The 22,805-nt window shown below is 40.0% G+C and overlaps 1 protein-coding gene across 1 annotated transcript in view; it reads right to left on the bottom strand.

Annotated features, from left to right (window-relative positions):
* Positions 1–7,575, bottom strand: part of Tmem178a (transmembrane protein 178A) — a 15,725-nt gene extending 8,150 nt beyond the window's left edge. Inside the window, exons 1-2 of the mRNA XM_013017900.1 lie at positions 7,422–7,575; positions 4,025–4,162 (exon numbers count right to left, since the gene is read on the bottom strand). Of these exons, the coding sequence (XP_012873354.1) occupies positions 4,025–4,162; positions 7,422–7,575 (292 nt within the window). The remainder of the gene's footprint in view (positions 1–4,024; positions 4,163–7,421) is intronic.
* Positions 7,576–22,805: the final 15,230 nt, after the last annotated feature.

Raw genomic sequence — 22,805 nt, 5'->3', positions numbered from 1 at the left:
CTTTCGTGGCTTTATGATTTGTTTTAATGTAAACAATCATTTTATATGCAAAGAGCATCCTAAATTATTCATGTACTACCTATGTTAACAGTATCCTTTAAATAAAAAAATCCTACTAGACCAGATATGGTTGTATATGCCTGTAATCCCAGAAACTTGGGAATCAGAGAGTAGAGACCAACTCTGGAAAAGATTGCCAAACACAAAATAAATCAAAAGGGCTAAGGGCATGGTTCAAGTGGTAGTAGAATGGTATGGGAAATCCTGAGTTCAATCCCCAGTAATAGCAGCAACAGCTGCATCAACAACAGGAACTTACACAGGTTATTTTCCAGTCTGGAAACCCACAGGGGCTGTGGCATGGGGCCTTTCTAGAGTTAGGGAGAAGCAAATTTGCACTTCCTTGATGCATACAGAGACAGAAATTTTTTAAAAAAATCAGGATGCAACTAATAAAGGGCAATGGAGGTTTTTACTAACCACAAAGCCCCAGGAGAGGGGTAAACAAATCCCCAAGGAAGTCCAGTATCTTTTTCTTTGTTATTCTCACTTGCTCACTTGGATTTTATTTTTTGTTTGTTTTTTTTAAAAAAATTATTTTTTGTCAGTCTTGGGGCTTGAACTCTGGGCCTGAGTGCTGTCCCTGAGCTGGTCAGCTCAAGGCGAGCGCTCCACCACTTGAGACATAGCACCACTTTCAGTTTTCTGATGGTTAATAGGAGATAAGGTTATCATAGACTTTCCTGAGTGGGCTGGCTTTGAACCCTGATCCTCAGATTTCAGCCTCCTGAGTAGCTAGGATTACAGGTATGAGCCACTAGCACCTGGCTTCCTTGGATTTTAAATGCATTCCTTAGGTAGATGGCTCAGGCACCGATTGTAGCTTCCTGAGCTCCAGTCCTGGCAGCCACTGTATATTGGCACAAATGTGGCAAAGTTAACTTCACTTTCTGCTCCGAGCTGGGCAGGGCCATAGGATGACCCTTGAATGTCTTGTCAGGATGCTTGCGAAGATCTGGACATAGGATATGTCACCGTGTGGAAAGCAGCTGCAGGGAGACCAAAAGGCCCCACCCTGTGTCATTTAAGTCCTCCAGTGAGCACAACAGAAAACAAAGCACCACCTCTAAGTGACGTGTATGAAAGCTGGTATCAGCCCTAGAGTATTGGTGCTTATATGAACACAGGCTCGAACCCATTACACTAGAGTAACAGCTCCAGGTAACAGCTCCATTTTAAAAAATGGCTATCCCCGGAGGACTCACTCTGATGCTGGGTGTACTTGGTGAACCTTCCACTCAGCATTTACTCACTAAATTTTTGTGAAAGTAATAGATCTGTGGCCATCTTCAGCTAATATTAGTCATCAACTCAACTCCTGGATTTTTATTTGACTATTGAGTATTTTATTTTATTGGTGGGGTACTGGGGCTTGAACTCAGGGCCTCATGCTCTGCCTTAGCTTTTTCCTTCAAGGTTGATGTTCTACCATGTTAGCTATACCCTTACTTCTGATTTTTTGATGATTATGTGGAGATGAGAGTCTCACAGATTTGTCTGCCCAAGTTGGCTTCCAGCTAAGAGACTCAGAACTCAGCTTCTTGAGTAGCTAGGATTATAAGCATGAGCCACTGGTGCCTGGCTTTATTTTTTATTCTTTTGTTTTTGCAGGTCGTGGGGCTTGAACTCTGGTCCTGGGCACTGGCCGTCACCTCTTTAGCTCAAGGTGAGTGCTCTACCACTTGAGCCACAGTGCCACTTCCGGCATTTTCTGTTTATGTGATACTGAAGAATCGAACCTTCATGCACTCTACTCTGAGCCACCTTCCCAGCCCTTATTTTTTATTCTTGAATTAATATATGTTTGAAATATGAAGGAGTTTTTGTGGTGACATTTTCAAACATGCATATAGTGTACTTTGAACAAATTCACTCCCTCTATCCCCCATTTTTCAAATATTTTAGATAGATAGATGATTTGTAGATATACTTTGTATACCTATTTTATATCCCATACATAACTCCTTTTAATTAACTCCTCGCTTTTTATTAGACAAAAGTATCCTTTACCTCTTAATAATAATATAAAGAAATCCCTATCGATGTCTCCACATACCTCCCAATTTCAGGCTGTTAAGTCACTCCTATGCTTAAAACCTTTTAGCAACCTCCATCTCCTTCAGCTTCAAACTGAAGCTTTTCACCAAGAAAACTCTTCACCAAGAAAGCTCTAAGAATCCAGCCACTAACTACAGCTCTGGCCTTCTGTGAGGTTCTCCTTTGCTTGGTTCCTCTCTAGCCTGCCATCTTCTGCCTGGGGTTGGCACTGGTGGCTTCCTGTTTCTGCCATACACTCTCAACCACCAGCCACTTCTCACGATCTAGCTCAGACATGTCAGTCTCAGCAAGATGCTCCCTGCTCCTGCAGGAAATGCACCATTTTATCACCAGCACCCATTATTGTTTGTGGTGCCGCACAGTAGAAATGAACAGGGATTTTTGCCAGCCTGATTTGCTGTGTGTCTCTAGTACCTACACGTTCCCTAACAAGCTCTGTGGAGGGAAATGAATGAATGTTGTAAGGAATGGTCACTGGGACATGGACTTCGAGTTGACTTTCAGACAAGGAAGGGACCACAGTTTTCTGTCAGCATTTTCTCCTCAAGGGCTTCTGATAAGCCAGTGGGCCACTTTTACCAAGAGACTAGGTCATCATTTGGGACACAGAAGGAAAGAATGGAACAGAAAAAATAAAGATTAAAAACACAGGCTTGGCTCATAAAAGAAATGCAAATCAAAACAACATTGAGATACCACCTCACCCCAGTTAGAATGGCTATAATCAAGAACTCTAATAACAACAGATGCTGGAGGGGACGTGGACAGAAGGGAACTCTACTGCATTGTTGGTGGAAGTGTAAACTTGTTCAACCACTTTGGAAAGTAGTATGGAGGTTCCTCAAAAGACTCCACATAGAGCTCCCCTATGACCCAGCAATCCCACTTTTGGGCATTTACCCAAATGTTCACAAACAAGACCACACTAAAGCTACCAGCACAACTATGTTTATTGCAGCATTATTTACCATAGCTAAGATCTGGAACCAACCCAGATGCCCCTCCGTAGATGAATGGATCAAGAAAATGTGGTATATATACACAATGGAATTCTTTGCCTCCATCAGAAAGAATGACATTGCCCCATTTGTTAGGAAATGGAAAGACTTGGAAAAAATTATATTAAGTGAAGTAAGCCAGGCCCAAAGAAACATAGGTCCCATGGTTTCCCTTATTTGCAATTACTAGTATATGTCTGAGACAAGCAGAAACGGTCACATAAGTTGATGTTGGGCAAAATGAACCCCAAGATAAGGACTCAAATGTTTTTTCTTTCTTGCAATTGTTTCTAACATATCTATAAGATGATTTGTTGCATTGTATGTCCCCCCCCCCCACGGTATAACCCTTGCTTTCACTGTATTTGATGTTAGTATAATTTGTGAGGGGAATGGAAAAAACAAATTGTTCAAATAGAGATACAGGTGGACTCATTGCAACAATGAGATACACAAGACATTATGTCAAAAAACGAACTTTACAACTTTAGCCACAGGAGGTGGGGGAAGGGTGTTGATGGGGAGGGGCAGGGATGGTAAGGGGAAACAAAGGAGGAGGCAACAATGCTTGATAAGAAATGTGCTCATTACCTTGCCCATGTAATTGTAACCCCTCTGTACAGTATTCTCACAATAAAAAAAAACAAAACAGACTTGGCTCAAATGGAGATTAAACTCAGATCATGCCCATCTGATCTGCTTACAAGCAATGACAGGGAAATCAGGGCTGTGTTTTTGACAATGTCATTTTCTTTAAATTCTGAACTTTCCAGCAAAACCAAATGAACTTCTACTTGTTCTTATCATGAGTGAAAACAAAATTAACAGGGATGGCCCAGAGCGAACACACTGTAGGCAAAGCCCAAGCCCCCTTGCCTGGGAGGTGGCCTCCCGAGGGTGCAGCATACCTGTCATAAGGAACAGGAGTCCAGCCACGTGCTGGGTCAGGCTCTCCTCCCAGAAGAAGCTGACCGTGGCCACGATGCAGCCACACAGCAGGACAGCTACAGCCATGCCCAGGAAGCCAGCCGTGATTCTTCTTAAATCTAATCTCAAGAGAGAAACAGACATCCCAGATCAAAGGAACAGTCAGGAAAGTGACTAGCAATTATGGAACAAAGAAAGTGCTTTGCATGCATCCTGAAAATAAGTTACATGGACAGGAGTGGGGCCTACAGGGTGAGAGGTTTGGGAAATTCTCTTTCTAGGTATCTGTATCTGTGGGTGTCACAAAGGCAAGGGTCAAATCTACCTCCTGTGAATCTATGAGGAGAGTTTATAAAAAACAGAGCACACAGGGCACCACTGACTCACATCTGTAATCCTAGCTACTCAGGAAGATGCAATCAGAGGATTGTCAGAGCAATCTACAAGACAACCAGCAAAAACCAAAAAGTAAGCTGGATGCATGGCTTGTATGTAGAACACCCAGAAGGAAGGAGAAAGAAAAAGAAAGAAAGAAAGAAAGAAAGAAAGAAAGAAAGAAAGAAAGAAAGAAAGAAAGAAAGAAAGAAAGAAAGAAAGAAAGAAAGAAAGAACAAAAGAAAGGAAGGAAGGAAGGAAGGAAGGAAGGGAAAGAAAGAAGAAAGAAAGAAAGAGAAAGAAGAAGGAAAAAGAGAAAGAGAGAGGAAGAGAGAGAAAGAAAGAAAGGAAGAAATGAGGGAAGGAGGGAAGGAAAGGATGGAGGGAAGGAGGAAGGAAGGAAAGAAGAGAAGAAAGAGAGAGAGAGAGAAGTACCAATTCACCCAGGTTAAGGAGAGACTATTCCTCAAACAAGTGTCCACTACATGTTCAACTGTCAAAATTTGTTACCTAAATGCTATGATTGTATGATGTTTCTTTAAACACCAGATCCCAAACATATACCCATTGCCCCTAAGGCAACAGGTCTGAGCAAGATGCCTGGGGACTGTGAACATTGCCAAGCACGTGGGATCAAAGAAAGATGCACATGGAAGTGCAGGCTTCTCTATGAATGCAGAAGTGCCGTGTTGTCCTTGAATGTTTGCATAGCTCCTGGGCATCTCAGGGGTGCTGCAGAAGGGCGGATGGGTTATAGTAGCCACTCCTCTTGATCTTAGCCTATTAGTCACATGCAAACCATTCCTTTCCTTTCCTTTTCTTTTCTTTGTTGTTGTTCATAGGGCTTGAACACTGGGCCTGAGCACTGCCCCTCAGCTCTTCAGCTCAAGGCTAGTGCTCTACCACTTGAGTCACAGCACCACTCCCGGTTTTCTGGTGGTTGTTTGGAACCAGGCGCCAGTGGCTCACACCTGTAATCCTTGCTACTGAGGAGGCTGAGATCTGATCTGGATCATGGTTCAAAGCCAGCCCAGGCAGGAAAGTCTGTGAAACTCTTATCCCCAATAAACCACCAGAAAACCAGAAGTGGTGCTGTGGCTCAAGTGGTAGAGTGCTCACCTTGAGCTGAAGAGCTGAGGGACAGCACCCAGGCCCAGAGTTCAAAACCCATGACCGACCAAAAAAAAGGGGGGGAGGGTCTCAGACTTTCCTGTCCCGGCTGGCTTTGAACCATGATCTTTAGATCTCAGCCTCCTGAGTAGTTAGGTTTACAGGCGGAGCCACCAGCGCCCAGCAAACCATTCCTTTTCTTAAACTAGAGCATCCATATGAAAACCAAGTGTTTCTGCTTAGACAAGGAAATGTAAACTCCATAGAACAACCATCCAGAGATGAAAGATACTGAGTTTAATAGCAAGAGCATAATAGAAAATTAGAGATCTGCATATCTAAACAGCAGAGATGCAAAATAGCTCAGTTACTATTATTCTATAAACTCCCGAATGCCTGGGGCTTTGAGTGATAGTTGTACCTTCTATGATTACTGAAAGGCACAGGGTCAGTTTGACTTTCTTAGAAACAGTCATGTACAAAACTGCTATAAGCATCTTTTCACAAGAGCCCCTTCCCCACAATGCACACAGGTGCGTGTGCGCGAGCGCGCGCGCGCGCACACACACACACACACACACACACAAAGAGAATGTTCAAATATTGGTGTACGGGGCTAAAATAACAAGGTAAAAAGTTTTAGATTAAAGAGGTAAGGTTCTTTTTCAGGATCTTGTGATCATCCAGTATCTATGCAATTCATCTAGACAGATTATTAAGACAAATAACCCAAACATGCTCATAAAGAATTATGAAGTAGCCAGGCATGGTGATGTATGCCTATAATCCCAGTTTCCTGGAAGGCAGAGATAGGAGTATGGAAAATAGTGTGAGGCCAACCCAGGCAAAACATGAGACCTTATCTGGGGTGGGGGTGGGGGGACAAAAAGCCCTACCTAAAACAGAAGGTCTCAGGAATGGCTTGTGAGATGGATCCCTTGCAATCATGAGGCTCTGAATTCAATACTTAGCACTGCCCTCAAAAATTAGAAAGTGAAAGCACTTAGACATGACTTTAAATTAGATCTGCTGGGAAGTGGCTGCTAAAATCCGGCAGCAAGAACTCTCAGAGAGTCATGCTGTTTTATCCAATGACATTCCTAATTCTAAAGAATCAGAGAATTTGCATTGGACTACTGGCATGATACTGTCCACGTATGTGATCAGGATTCAAAATAGTTTTTGCTCTGCACAGCAATTCACTTATGAAGTGGAACTCTGCTTGTTCCTCTACAGTGGCTTTCACTACCACAAAACAAGATCGTTGGTCTTTGCTGTGCATTTCGTAGGGAAAATGCAAATATTGACCTCCGACTTGGGGAATACAGAAAAGAGTTCAGGGTCATGTTTTGCTTTTGCACGCTACCGGTCACCAGGCAGCTTGAATCAGCAGTTTCCAGGTAAATAGCCGTGTCATATCTCATGTTTCCCAACAGTGAAAAACAGCAGTTACCTCCATTGAGATGTACAGGTAATTGATACTCTTTGAGAATACTATGGCACATATTCATAAAAGAATTTCAGCAGAAATAGCAAGGTTTGAGATAAGCACAGATAAATATTACACGGACAAAACAAAAATAAGAGCACCTGGGGTGTAATCTCATTGGTTTCCTGAGACAAATGGTAGAACAGGTGTACATTCCCCACTCACCTGTACAGATTCTACCTGGAAAGACAGGCATACTGCACTGTCTCACAGAAACTCACACCTGGGTTTCCTATACTTGTCCAATAAACACATTTTGCCCATGGCATAGTGAAATGCTCTTCAAACTCTAACCAAATCAACTGCACCCAGGGGCTTGCACAGGATAAGTGTCTTTCCATCCAAAGAGTGATGGGTTTGGAAAGGCACCAGTTCCTCTCTGATCCTTTCCCAGAAATACTTACGAAGCAGGTGCCATTCATCTTGCTGTATTGTCTTAGTTAAATTGAATGGAATGTTTCGTAAGCGGATTGGCTGCGAAAAGTGGTACTTGATAGCTGTGCATCGCTGCGCAATACCTTGAAGGAAATAAGAAATACAATTTACTAGTCTAATCATTTGTAATAGAATTCTGGAGACCGAAGGCAGAATAATTTATCCTAAACTGGGCTGAAATGGAGAGGACATACGAATCTCTCGATTACTCTCATTAACAGAAGCCAGTCAGACTACTAAAGACCGAAAACATGAAATAGTTCTTTTTAAAAGAAAGCATGTTCTACTTTGAATGTTTGAAATTTTATAAGGATGTAGATGTTCCCCTAAATGCTTTCTACTACTCAGTATGGATGACTTAAACACAAAGCTACTTAAAGAGAAATGACCTATAAGTAGACAGATGGTTGGGAGAAATCAGCTTAGAATGTTAAACAAATACATAAATTATACTTCTGAATTTTATCTAGTCTTAAATTCTCAGATAGATTGCACAAAAAGTTCATTAGGAAGAGTGCTCTTTAGAAACCATAAGATACTTTTCCTAAAAGAATTGCTGCATGGTACCTTAGATAATATCATATCCCTAGACACAAACCTATTTTACCCTTGGACAGTTGATGTTATACCTTAATAGGAATGTTACTCACTTGGAATATGGATCTTAGGTGAAAGGGTAATATTGAAAGCAGAGAGAAGGAAAAAGTATCTTTTTCTCTCCTTAGCTGCTTGCATGACCAGCCCTAGGCTCTATACTATGATATAGTTAAATGTATCTATTGGTTTATTTTATATCCTGTCTGCCTCCTGACCCCTGCCCCATCTCAGACTACATGAATTAACATGAGCCTATTTTTCTTTTAAAGTCAAAGAACACTATCTGCCTTCTTTAAAAAATTCAATAACCAACAGTTTCCTTATTTCAATGTAAGCCTTGTAGGCCAGTTGTTTGGATAAATGCAGTCTTATTGCATTTACCTGACATTTTTTTTTGCCAGTCCTGGGTCTTGAACTCAGGGTCTTGGCACTGTCCCCAGGCTTCTTTTGCTCAAGGATAGCACTCTACCACTTGAGCCACAGTGCCACTTCCAGCTAAAGAATGGAACACAGGGCTTCATGAACGCTAGGCAAGCAATCTACCACTAAGCCACCTTCCCAACCCCATTTACCTGACTTTTAAAAAGGCAAGCGAATGTCAGTACTCTAACCCTGACAACTCTGCAGAAAAGTAGACTCATCAATGCAATTTCTATTTGGTAGAGTCTAAGTACACGTGTAAAGTGATTTAAAAAAATAAAACAATGAAAGGAGATTAAATTTTGAGCAGTTTACATCACAAGCCAGTCAATTCTTCCTGGGAATACAGAGAAGCATCTTCTACCGAGAGTTTTCTCAGACATCACTGTACATACGAATCACCTGGAGGGTGTGAAGAATATAAACTTCAAGGTCTTCCCCAGATAACTTAAATCAAAAGATTTGGATTGAGCCAAGAACCTGATGTTAAAAATTAAACATCTCAAGTGATCCTCAGTTCTGAGGCAAACATCCACTGAACCTCACATTGAGAAAAACTACCTGACAGTTTTGAAAGAATCGGATATTTTCATAAACTAATCTGATAGTTGGAATTCTCTAAAAACTCAACATTTTTCAGGTTTTTTTCTTTTGGTCTTGTCCCTCCCCCATGGTTATGAGATATAGGGTATATCTATCAGGTGTTTGCATCTAAGTTACATATGTAAGTCAGAAAATACCTAAGTTTACAAATGAGCAAATAGTTTGGTATGGGACCAATGGCAGATATGGACTGAAAACAGTTTTATAACTTCCATTTTTATTCTATAACATTTATTCTATAACATCTAACACTCATTCTCAGGTTGACCTTCAGAAATGGGAGGAAAAAAAGAAAGACATTTCAGTTAAACAAAAACTGGAAGAACTGATGAATATCAGACCATCCTTGCATAAAAGACTAAAGGGAATTCCTTCAACTGATATGAAATGATAGTAACTGAATCCACATAAAGAAAAAAAGAATATATTTAAACAAATAAACATAGAGACATGTGTTCATATTGTGTTTGTACATTTTCCTATATGATTTAAATGAAATAAAGAATAAAGAATAATTATGACTGTGTCAATACACATACACCCTACAGAGATATAATTTGACATTAACAGTTCAAGGCATAAAGAAAGAATGGAGCTATGTAGGCACATAGTTAGTATTAATACAAATTAGATTGTTTTAAACTGTGATGTCACTTTTAATTCACAGGATGACCACTTGGAAATTAACAAAAAAGATGGTGAAACAAAAAGAGAGCATTAGAATGTCCACTAAAAAATTATCTAGAAGGTAATAATGGAGAAATTGAGAAACAGATGCTAGAAGGCATCTAGAAAATAAATTTAGATACAATAGTTACCAGTCAAAAAGATGGAATGTAGTCATCACAGATAAAACAACATAATCTAAGTATATGATACCTACAAGAAATGTACTTTTTTTTTGTTGGTTGTGGGGCTTGAACTCAGGGTCTTAGCTCTGTCCCTGAGCCTCTCTGTGCTCAAGGCTAGCATTTTACCATTTGAGCCACAGCACCACTTCCAATTTTTGAGTGGCTAATTGGAGATAAAAGTTTCACATGGACTTTCCTGCCTGGGGTAGCTTTGAACCATGATCTTCAGATCTCAGTCTCCTCAGTAGCTATGGTTACAGAAGTGAGACACTAGTGTCAAGTGAGATATACTTTTGAAGAAAAAAATAGAGTGAAAGCAAAAGGATAGAACAGAATATGCAAATAAATAATAACAGAGATGGAATGTGTATACTGATATTGGATGCAACAAATTTTAAGATATAAATCATCACTTAGAGACAATGATACAGTAAGCCCACCTTATTTGCAGATTTATTACATGTAGTTTTGATCAAGCATGGTCAGAAGAAATAATAAATAGTCAGTCCCACTCCTGGGCATCTACCCAAACAATCACAAACAAGGACATGCTAAAGCTACCAGCACAACTACGTCCATTGCAGTATTATTTACACTAGCTAAATTATTGATGCCCACATGTCCCAGATGCCCTTAAGTATACGAATGGATCAAGAAAATGTAGTATATATACAAAAAGGAATTCTATGCTTCCATTAGAAATTATGACATCGCCCCATTCATAAGGAAATGGAAAGACTTGGAAAAATTTATATATGTGAAGTAAGCCAGACCCAAAGAAACATAGGCTCCACGGTTTCCCTCGTTTGTAATAATTAGTATATGTCTAGGATAGGCTTAGCAGAGGATCACACTAGCTCAATAGCTATGTACATATGATCGTATAAAATGATGCTAATCAAAATGAACTCCATGATATGGAAACAAGAGGATTTTGGGGGAAGGTTGTTTTTGCTTTTGTTTTTTTAATGTACTGTATGGTTATTTCTTTCCTTCATTTTTCCCCCTTTGGTTTATCCCCTGTTGTCACTGTTTGTTATTTTGGTACCCTTTGTCTTGTATGTATATTTACCTGATACGGGGAATGGAAGAGGAATAACAAAATGGTGAGACAAAGGACAAAGGGTGAACCAATGCAACAGCGATACTTACAAGACAATATATTGGAAGTGAACTTTACGATTTGGGGGGAGGGGAGGAGGGAAAGTGGGAGAAATTGAGGGAAGAGGTAACAATGTTCAACAAGAAATGTACTCATTACCTTAAGTAACTGTAATCCCTCTGTATATCACCCATACAATTAAATTAAATTAAAAAAGAAATTTCAAAAACATTTTTTTAATTTCTATGTGTACATGTGTCACAGCTCGGTGAATATGGAGCAGCTCTTATTTGGTCTCATGACCTTTTAATATTTTTAAAATCACTATATTGATGGGCTGGATGTTCCCTTACTCCAAATTTTGTGAAAATATGCTTTATGAGGTGAAGCAAATGATGCCCAAAAATATAATGATCTTAACTGATAGGGCAAAAAATTTAGAGCTGTCTTTAGCAGAAGTTGGGCAGCATTATGAGGGGGAAAATGAGTGAAGCACTTGCAGCACAATATTGAACTCAATGCACCCTGAGCAATCATGGTTTTACCTCAGCAGCAATCTCCTTGGAACCATATGCCTGGGGTGAGGATTGCTGTATTGTATAATGACAAAAAGCCCAAGATAAAATCATTGTAAACCTACGAGTACCTACCAACAGAGCCCCACAGTACATGAAAACACAAACAGCTGCAGGAAAAAGAAAACAGGCAATTGAAGACTAGAAGTTGGAGGATCCAATAACCTACTTTCAATAATGGTAGAACACAGAAACAGAAGACACAAATAACACTGTAAAGCCAAGTAAACAGAATTGGAATCTACAGAACACTCTACCCACAATGACATTTCTCAAGTGCACATAGAACATTCTTCATGTATGCACAATATATTAGGAAATAAACTAGCCAAGTGCCAGTGACTCACATCTGTAATCCTAGCTACTCAGGAGACTAATATCAGAGAATCATGGTTTGAAGCCAGACTGGTAGAAAAGTCTGCAAGACTCTATCTCATAAAAATTCAAGAATAAAGCCTGACTGCAGGCATGATTCACATGGTCAGCACCTGTTATGTACAAGAAAAAAAATGAGAAAAAGAAATAGAAGAGGAAGGAAACTTTTTAGTTCAGTCTATAAGTCTACAAAGCCAGTAGTCCTCTGAGACATGACAGGCAAAGTAAATTATACAATATTCTTTATGAATAAATATGCAAAAGTCCCTAACAAGCAAATTAAATTCAGCAATATTTAAAAAGCTATTTACCATGGCCAAGAAGGATTTATTTTAGAAATGTAAGAATGGCTCTATATATAAAGATCAATTAATGTTTCAGGCACTGGTGGCTCACTCCTGCAATCCTTGCTACTCAGGAGTTTGAAATCTGAGTATCAAAGTTCAGACCCAGCTTGGGCAGTAAAATCTGTGAGATTCTTAATCTCCAATTAGCCACCAAAAAAGCCAGAAATGATCTGGGGCTCAAGCAGTAGAGCACTAGCCTTGAGCAAAAAACTCAGGCACAGCAACTGGGCCCTGAGTTCAAACCCCAGGACTGATGCACGCACGCGCGCGCACACACACACACACACACACACACACATCAATTAATGCAATATACCATATCAAAAAATAGAGGCACCCCAGTTAGAATGGCTGTAATCAAGAAATCTAATAACAACGGATTCTGGAGGGGATGTGGCTAAAGGGAACCCTACTGCATTGTTGGGAATGTAAGCTTGTTCAACCACTTTGGAAAGCAGTATAGAGGTTCCTCAAAAGACTCCACATAGAGCTCCCCTATAACCCAGAAATCCCATTTCTGGGCATTTACCCAAGTGATCACGAACAAGGTCTATGTTTATTGCAGCATTATTCACCATAGCTAAGATATGGAACCAACCTAGATATCCCTCAGCAGATGAATGGACCAAGGAAAGGTGGTATATAAATACAATGGAATTCTATGCCTCCATCAGAAAGAATGATATTGCCCCATTTGTTAGGAAGTGGAAAGACTTGGAAAAACTTGTATTAAGTGAAGTAAGCCAGTCCCAAAGAAACATAGGTCCTATGGTTTCCCTTATTTGAAATAGCTAGTATATGTCTAGGATAAGCAGAAAAGGTCAAAAGCTATGGCCATATAAGATGATGCTAAGCAAAATGAACTCCAAGATAGGGACACAAGAGGTTTTCTTTCTGTTGTTTTTAATGTACTTACAATGTACTATGTGGGTTTTTTTGTTTCTTTTGTATGTTCTACCCCCATTGTATAACCCCTGTTTTCACTGTATTTGATGTCGGGGCCCTGCATCTTGTATATACATTTTTCTAATTTGGGGAGGGGAAGGGAAATAACAAAATGCTGAAATAAGGATACAGGTTGACCCCTTGTAACAATGAGATGTACAAGACACTATGCTGAAAACGAACTTTACAACTTGGGGAGGGAGGTGGCAGGGGCAGGGAGGAGTTGGGGAATGTGTGGAAGGAAGGGATGGCAGGGGAAAAACAAAGAAGGGGGTAACAGTGCTTGATAGAAAATGTACTCATTACTCATGTAACTATAACCCCTCTGTACAGTATCTTTACAATAAACAATATATTAATATAAAGAATAGAGGACAGAAATCACATGAACATCTCAGACACAGAAAAGCTTTGGCAAAATCCATTTACAACTCATCAATGACCCTTTGAGCTAGATAGGAAAGGTGTTATTACTTCCACTAAACAGAAAACACTAAAGCTCAGAAGATTAAGAAATTTGCCTGTGGCCATAGTACAAGGATGTAACCATGCTTTAATACATGAGCTGCTACTCAAACTCTACTTAGGAAAGTTGGATGCCCGTAACCTTTTAAAAATCCATCTTAATTCTGTTGAATAATTCTGTTGTTCAACCTGTATTCCTAATTAATTTGAAGTAAAATTAAAAGAATTTTTTTCCAATTTAGTAGCAACATCTGCTCTTTTGACAATCTTAATTAAGGGTAAGGGTTTTACATGTTATCTACTCCCGTACATGTTAGTTGATGACTGGGTTGTCTGTGGCTGATTCTGACTTCTTTCAACCTGTATTTCTCAAAAGCTGCTTATGACTTGGAGATATGGTATCAACTGAGGAGAAATGATCTGTGGCCCTAGAAGAACTTTTGTGCTAGGGAAATGTGTGATCTCTCTCAAACAGACCCCATTTCTTCCTCTGCCACTTGCCAGTAATGGTCTGAACTCCAGCTGAGAAGCAGTAGAGCAGGAAAAAGATGGGCAGCTGGCCTGAGGTTTTTCTGGTTCCCTGGGGATCCAGTGTGTATCAAGAATGAGGTAAGTAGACACACACACACACACACACACACACACACACACACACACACAAGTAGCCTTTCCTTTGCCACCAGCATCTTAAGCTAAACTTAGTGCTGGGAATTTCAAATGGAGAAGGGAAAGGAGGTGCCGAGTGGCCAGATCTAGTCTGCACCGTTAACAAGCTGAAGCAGCTGGTGATGATCTCAGAGCTCCTGAGCTGAGTTCACAAGGAAACCTCTGACAATCTCCGTGTTCCACTTCCTTGGAAGATGATGAGACATTTCTGAAGAATCAGAAGCAAAAGTGTGAGTGAAGGATGGATTAGAGCCGTGCCAGGGAGCAGCCTTTATTTTTTTTAATGTCTTTGTTCTTCAACATTTGTTTCACTTGTCACAGCAGAAAGTCAGGAGATTTGAAGAGGACATCATATTATTAAGGTTTGGCTTCCCACAGCACACATATTAAACTGACAAAATGAGACCCTTTCAAAAAACACCCAGGGGGAAAAAAAAGACCTGTAGCTGTTTGATGACTTGCCAAAGACACAGTAAGTCCCTTTGCTAACAGAACGAGCATACATTTACAGTGAGCACAGGTGTGGGGGAGACCAAAGTTCCACGCAGTTATGTGAAGAAGTGATACTGGGCAAATCCACAAGGAGGCATTAGATTCCAATGTTTTCACAGCCACACATGCAAACTGAAAGCAGCCCAGCTTTGTGGGTTTAGATAACAGTGAATCTGGCTCTTGGAAAAGGAACACAAAGAGCATGAGCTCATAGCACAGATGGCATCACACAATGGGGGGGAAGAAACACACATAAGATTGAAAAGAACAAGTTGTGGTCTATATTTAGTGGTTAATTAGCTTCTTAAAGGGCCAAAGAGAGCCACTTTTATGATGATATAAACCATTAAAAACCATTTCTATATAATAAGATATACAAATGTGTTACACAAGATCTGGTAAATATATGTTTTTTCCCCAATGTTACAGAGATAACCTAATTCTAAGCTAGGTCACAGAGATACACACTAGAGGTTAAAGGAGGAACAGGAGAAGCCGAAGATGCTATAAAAAGCCGTTACTATCCATCAGTGATGCTGAATGGCCTTCTAGTCAGACAGACTTGACTTTGAGTCCCAGCTGTGTGACTTCAGACAAATTAGTTAACCTCTGAGCCTGTGAAAGACAGGGAATCATGACAGATACTTTATAGGGCTATAGTGAGGAATGAAAAATAATTCCTGACTCAGCATAGGACATGGCCACATACAAACATTCCATGAATGTCAGCACTGAATTATGAGCTATCTCTTGGCACCTGCCCACATTTTATCACACTGAAGCACTGCCATATACTAAGAGCTTGTACTATAAATGATCATCACAGATTTGCCCAAGTGTACAGAGAGATAAGCAGACACAGGCAACACTTGCCTGAGCAAGGGTCCAACCATCTGTTCACAGGCTTCCTCTCCATGCCTGCCATCTGGGTGAGGACTCCACCATCTTACTCCTGAGGAGAATGCTAGCTGACCTCCTTGATGCTGTTCTCTTAATCCTCGACCCACTCTCAAGAAACTTCTGGACAGATCTGCTCTATGAACTAGAGTGATACTCCCAGGTTTGGAATACCAGCACTTAGGAGAATGACGAGTTCAAGGCCAGCTAGGGATGTATACGTTCAAGGCCTAGATTGAACTACATAGAGAGACCCTGTCTCAAAAACACCAAGGGTCCAAAATATAACTCAGCAGTAGAGTGCTGGCTTAGCATCTGCAAGGTCCTGGGTTTATACCAAGTATCAGAGGAAAAAAGGAAATGGAGAGAGGGAGAAAGAGTATGGGATAGGAAAGAGGAAGGGGAGGACAAAGGGGAAGAAAAATGGGAAGAAAATGGGAGGGAAGGAGAAGGGGAAAGAAAAAGGAAAGAGAGAGAGAGAGAGAGATAAAGAAGAGAGGAAGCACCAGCCAATGAACAAAGCATCAGGTACCAAATACCAAGTCTGCGTCCTGGTCTTACAGTAAAAAGAAAAGAAAACCTTTATAATCTATATAGAAAACCTATATAGAAAACCTATATAGAAAAATCTATATCGACTCGTGTTTTACAATGTTGTAAACTTAAACATTGTTTTAAATTGATTGACTTGCTATGATATAACCACATCTCTATTTAGAAACAAAGCATTTGGCACATGTAAGTGCTATACATTTATTTATTAAATAGCTTTAATGCTTTGTCAATGCATTAACTTCCAAACTGTACGAGTCAAAAGATGAGTAGTCCATCAGAACCTAAGACTGGGGTTTCATTATCTGGCTCTGTCATACCCTGTCCAAGAGCACATGAGCGGCTTCCCCTTGAATCAAACCAAGATACTAAGAACCCCTTATCTAACTCCAGCCCACATCTTTCTTACAATTACCTGGGACGGGTTCTCAACAAATACCTTTACCCTTCTCAGAAATGTACCCTGGCAGAGTCATAGCCATTTATGAGGCTTTCCTACAACCACAGCACACACCTTAAAGCACACCAGAGTCAGTGAAGCTGCAGTGGCTCATGCCTGTAATCCTAACAACTCAGGAGGCTGAGATTTTAGGATCGCAGCTCAAAGCTGGCCAGAGCAGAAAAGTCTGTGAGACTCTTATTTATAATTTACTACCAAAACGCTGGAACTGGAGCCACGGCTCAAGTGGTAGAGCACTGGTCTTAGGCAAAGAAGCTCAGAGACAATGCCCAGGCCCTGAGTTCAAGCCCCAGGATCTGTAAAAAAAAAAAAGAAAGAAAGAAAAGGGAAAAAGAAAGTAAGTAAGTAAGCAAGAAAGAAAGAAAGAAAGAAAGAAAGAAAGAAAGAAAGAAAGAAAGAAAGAAAGAAAGAAAGAAAGAAAGAAAGAAAGGAAGAAAGAAAGGAAGAAAGGAAGGAGAAAGAAAGAAAGAAAGAAAGAAAGAAAGAAAGAAAGGAGAAAGAAAGAACGAGGGAGGAAGAGAGGGAGGGGGAAGGAAGAAAGCAAAGAAGGAAAAGGAAGGAAGCAAGGAAGGAAGGAAGGAAAGAAGGGAGATGGACCAAAACACTCCAGAGCCTACTAAACTCTCCAGGTTTCTGCCTTAGAAAAGCACCTTGAAAAAGCCTTCCATGAAAGCTGACCCAACAGTTCCCTATTCTCTGGCTTTATATTGAAGTTAGAACAAAGCCTAGCCACCTGCCTCTCGATCACTGGTAGACCAGAAAGTCTGCCTCTGTCTCAATGTCCCAAGTTCCTTGCAGGCAGGCACCTGACATTCAAGAGGTCCTTCTGAAATAACTGCTGACAACAGAAGTGCCACTAGCAGACAGGGCTCGTGACCATCAGTTTTGTTTCCTAAAACACTTTTAAAGCAACTTGAAAGTTCATAGCTTTCCTGTGAACAAACAAACAAACAAAAAACCCAAATACTCTTTCTCCTACCAGCTTTGCCAGCATGCATCCCTGTTTGAAAGGAAAGGTAGAGTCACTGGGCAAGGGAGTGGCCAGCTTCTTTCATGTCAGGACAAATCAGGTGCTAATCAGACAAAAGAAAAGGTTTCCCTTCTGTGCAGTATTTTCACAATACAAAAAAACTTATTAATATAAAAAAGAAAAAATCAAATACAGCACAATTTTTAAAAAAGAAAAGGTTTCCCTTATATTCTTACTGAAACCCAACTTAAACAGGCCAAGCAGAGTAAGTAAAGTTGCTTCACATTGACTTTTAGAGCCACAAGTAACTGAAACCAGTCCTGATGGCAAAGCTACTCAGCCTTCACCAAATCTGTACCACTGATATAGGAAGATACAAAATTAGCAAGCCTAGGCAGCAGGAAAAAGCTAATATAAGTCATATAAAATGTTTAAGTTTTCTGATAGTCACATTAAAAATTAATTAGGGAGGTTCACTTCAATATTTTATATGTAAACAAATATATACATAATTTTAAATTTTCAGATAGTCACATTAAACAGTAATTAGAAGGTAGGAGAGGTTTCAAACATACACATATAAACATTTGATATTTGTGTGTGTGTGCCAGTCCTGAGGCTTGAACTGAGGGCCTGAGTGCTGTCCATAAGCTTCTTTTGCTCAATACTAGTGCTCTACCACTTGAGTCACAGCTCCATTTTTGGCTTTTGGGGGAAGTAGTTTATTTGGTGATTCGAGTCTCAAGGACTTTCCCTGCCATGCTGACTTTGAACCACGATCCTCAGATCTCAGCCTCCTGAATAGCTAGGATTACAGGCATGAGCCACCAGCAGCCAGCTCAACATTTGATGTTTTTTAACATACAATAAATACTTTGAAAATTAGAAATGAGGTTTCTCTTTTCACCTATTCTTTTTCATACTAAGTTTTCACACTCTAAATCTGGGTGTTTGTCTTCTAATGACAGCACATCTCTTCAGAAGGCTCGCTCAAGTGCTCTGTCTCCTGGGATGGAGGATCACCATATCCAAGAGAGATGTCTACATGAAGAAGAGCAAGTCTCCAATGAAAAGAAAAGGGAACAAGAGCAGGAATGCTTGATGTTGGAAGTAGCTGAAAGGTGTACCGAAGGTTATTCTTTGTTTGAATTCTCTTTCCAGAACCTACTATCTTTTTATGGCCCAGTTGTTTATTATCATTATTACTAATGGAAAAAAAATGACTGCTTGGCTGTGTGGGAATCTTTCTGTTCATTCTATATTCTCTTTGGAACAAACCAGGCTGAATCTGCATGCTGGCTTTACCAGTCACTAGCTTACCCTTGGCAAGATACTTGACACTCATTGCCTGGGTACAGGTTTCCCCAGCTGTGTCTGATGACCATGAGAGCCCATCTACCTCACAGGAGGATTAAACGAAGCGAGCACATATGTTATTACTGTTTGCTTCCATTATTACGGTCACTGCTGCTCCTAGTATTTTGTTTAATCTAGACAAATCCAGACAACTAGACTATTTCTTAATAGTCCAGACTCCAAGTCTACTTCAAAGACTCGAGGGAGTTTCTGGAACTACAAACATATGACTGCTCGGGGCCAAAGGTGAAGAATTCAATGGCAAGTCACTTAATGCATGTCAAAGAGAGTAAATATCATCACAGGAAGTTTAAAGAAAAAGTAGCAGTGCAGCAAACAAGAGATAACAGCATCCAAACAAACACAATCCTATGCAATAGTGGAAACTGTCCTTGTATTAGGGTAGCAAATGATTGCTGGTATGATTAATTAATTGCTATATCTTCTTTAGTGTGGCTATAACAATTATGTCCATGGCAAATAAATAAATAAGCAAAAGTCACACAATACTTCAAATTTTAAAACAGGAATATCCATCTCTTCCAAAGTATCATAGTTTACAAGTGAATTGATATTTATGATTTGTGGCTAAAAATAAGAAACAATTTTATGTGACTTATTGAAGATTTCAGACCCAGTTCCTGTGTGTCTCTCTCTCTATTCTCTCTAGTCCTGTCCTGTACCTTCCTCCTCTGGCAGAGACAAGAGAACCACAATGAGAGACACTTCCTATTGCTTTTCCTTCATCTCAGAGGTATCAAGAAGAAAAAAATTACACTTGTGACAAGAAGGTAGATATAGGCAAGAACAGACACTCTATCCTAATCCTTGATCCCTGAGCCATTGCCTCCCGTGAAACAGAATGAAGCTATCAGCTCAGTGGATGCTCAAACATGCTAGGTCATTTTTTCCACATAGGAGAATAGCAGTTACAAGGACAAGCTGACAGTCACTGCTGGTTACCTTGTTCTGGTCACAGCATACTGACCCCAGAGAGATCAAAACATTCAGAAGATAAGCTGTCTAATAAAGTTGTTGTTGATACACAACTGAACTTAAAATTTCCTGGATTCAGAAATGCACCCAAACAGTCAATATGGGAAGCAAACCTTCATCTTCTCCAGTCCCATTTTTTAAAAATTTCAATTAGTTCACGTATCAATGATACAATTGGTTTTAAATTGTAAGGTTACCCCAACGGGCTCCCAAATACTGGAAGGAACTCAGGGATGTGTTCTTTTTCTCTGCATTTAATATGAGGCAGCATGTGAACGTCTAAGGCAGAACATTAGCTTTGGAACCAACTGTGACTTATGAGCAACAAACCCAATCACTTGGAGGATGTTTTCGTATTTATAAGACAGGTAGTCACCAAATTTCACAGAATTGTCCTAGGAATCAAATGAGATAGTGTACAGCAAGTATCCTAATACAGCATCCATCTCTTAGTTGTCCCTTATTAAATATTAGTGTCCATCCACGCCTCCTTCCCCTCCTCTTCATAGAAGGGCTAGAAACTGTAACCTGGGAACAACAGTACTTATTGTCATTTCACTCTCTGCTACAGCAGTTAGAAGAAAACAGGTGACCAAGTGGCACGGCTGCCTTTTTCTCCCCAACATTTTTGTATAATGGTAAAATAGATGTCAAAAAAGTAGGTGCTGTCTGTCCCCAAGCTTTTTTGCTCAAGGCTAGTACTCTACAACTTAAGCCACAGCTTCACTTCCAGCTTTTTGTTTTGGTGATGGAGATGAGAATCACATGGACTTTCTTGCGCAGGCTGGCTTTGAACCACAATCCTCAGATATCAGCCTCCTGAGTCACTAGGGTTAGAGGCATGAGCTCTGGCACCTAGCTATGTAGTTTATTTATATTTACAGGGTACAACTTTACATCTACATTTTTATACATATTGTTGAAATAACCACAATCAAGTCAATTCACACATAAGCACCTCACAAGTCACCTCTCTTGAGTGAATGAATATGTGAGCTGCTGTGAATGGTATTATTTATTTTATGGGTGGTTCATTGTTAGTGTCCAGAAATGTAATTGATTTTTGTATGTTGGTTTTCAATCTTCACATTTTTTGATAAATTTTCTCACATTTTCCTCCTGTTATAGACTTCTAATTTCATACCACTGTGGTCAGAAATGAAACTTGATACACTTTCAAACTTCTTAAATGTGTTAAGACTTGTTTTGTAATCTAACATATTCTATTCTAGAGAATGTTATATGTCTGCATGAGAAGAATAATCTGCTATTGTTGGATGGAATGCTCTGCCTATATTGAGCATATTTGGTCTATAATGTGGTTTGAGGCTACAGTTTCTTTATTGATTTTTTTCTCTCTAGACAATTTGTTCAATGCTGAAAGTGAAGTATTCAGATTTTGCTGTCTGTATTCCTTTACTACTATTTCTTTCTTCAGTTCTGTTAATATTAACCTCATATATTGAAATACCTCAATATTAGTTATGTATATATATAATTTCTAATAGCTCTTAATGAGTCCTCTACTGTTATATACTGACCTTCTTTGTTTCTTGTGCCAGTCTCTGATTTAACTTATGTTGTCTGATGTAAGTCTAGCTACCTCTGCTCCCTTTCGATTATCATTTTCATGAAATACCTTTTTCCAACGCTTTGCTTTTACCCCATGTGTGTCCTTAAAATCAAAGTGAACCTCCCATAGGCAGCATATAGTTTAATCTTGTTTTCTGACTGTTTTTTAGTTCCTTTGTTCTTTTATTTCTCTCTTCCTACCTTTCTTTGTGATTTGATGGTTTTCTGTAGTACTGTGCTTTGATTACTTTCTCTCTGTCTTCTATGTATCTACTACAGGATTTTGTGATTGATTAATATGAAGCTTACAGAAAACCTCTTAATAGCTACAACAGACTATTTTAAGATGATAAAAACCTACATTTAGCTGGGTGCTAGTGGCTCATGCCATAATCCTAGCTACTCAGGAGGCTGAGGTCTGAGGATCACAGTTTGAACCCAGTCCCGGCAGGAAAGTCCATAAGACTCTTATCTCCAATAAACTATTCAGAAAAGACCAGAAGTGTCACTGTGGATCAAGTGGTAGAGCACTAGTCTTGAATACCAAAGCTCAGGGACAGCGCTCAGGCTTGGGCGGGGGGGCGGAGGATCTACATTTAACTGGATACAAAAACTTGTTTCTCCCTCTTTTTTGTGTGTGTGGGGTCTGGTTGTGGGGCCTGAACTGTGGGCCTGGGCACTGTCCCTCAGCTCTTCAGCTCAAGGCTAGCACTCTACCACTTGAGCCACAGCACCACTTCTGGCTTTTTCTGTTTATGTGGTGTTGAGGAATAGAATCCAGGGCCTCATGCATGCAAGGCAAGCACTCTACCACTGAGCCACCTTCGCAGCCCTCCACAGATATTTTTAAGGAGCTTCCCTTGTACATGAACAGCTTTTCCATTGCTGCTCTCACTGTTTTGCTTTGTTTTTTGTCTTTGACTTTTGATTATTTGACTAAGATCTCTTAGTGTTGAGACTACTGGAAGTTCTTTGAGCATCTTCACCTGGATATTCACTGTCCTCTTCTGATTGGAGGTGTTTCTTATCACTACTTCTTTAAATAATGTTTCTGGCCCTTTATCTGGGATTTCCATAGTGCATGTAGGGCTCTGTTTGATGATGCCCTACAA

The sequence above is a fragment of the Dipodomys ordii genome, unplaced genomic scaffold, assembly GCF_000151885.1.
Source record: "Dipodomys ordii isolate 6190 unplaced genomic scaffold, Dord_2.0 Scaffold37, whole genome shotgun sequence".
Lineage (NCBI taxonomy): Eukaryota > Metazoa > Chordata > Mammalia > Rodentia > Heteromyidae > Dipodomys > Dipodomys ordii.
The sequence above is the reverse complement of the archived record's forward strand: the minus strand, read 5'-3'. Positions and strand labels throughout refer to the sequence as shown.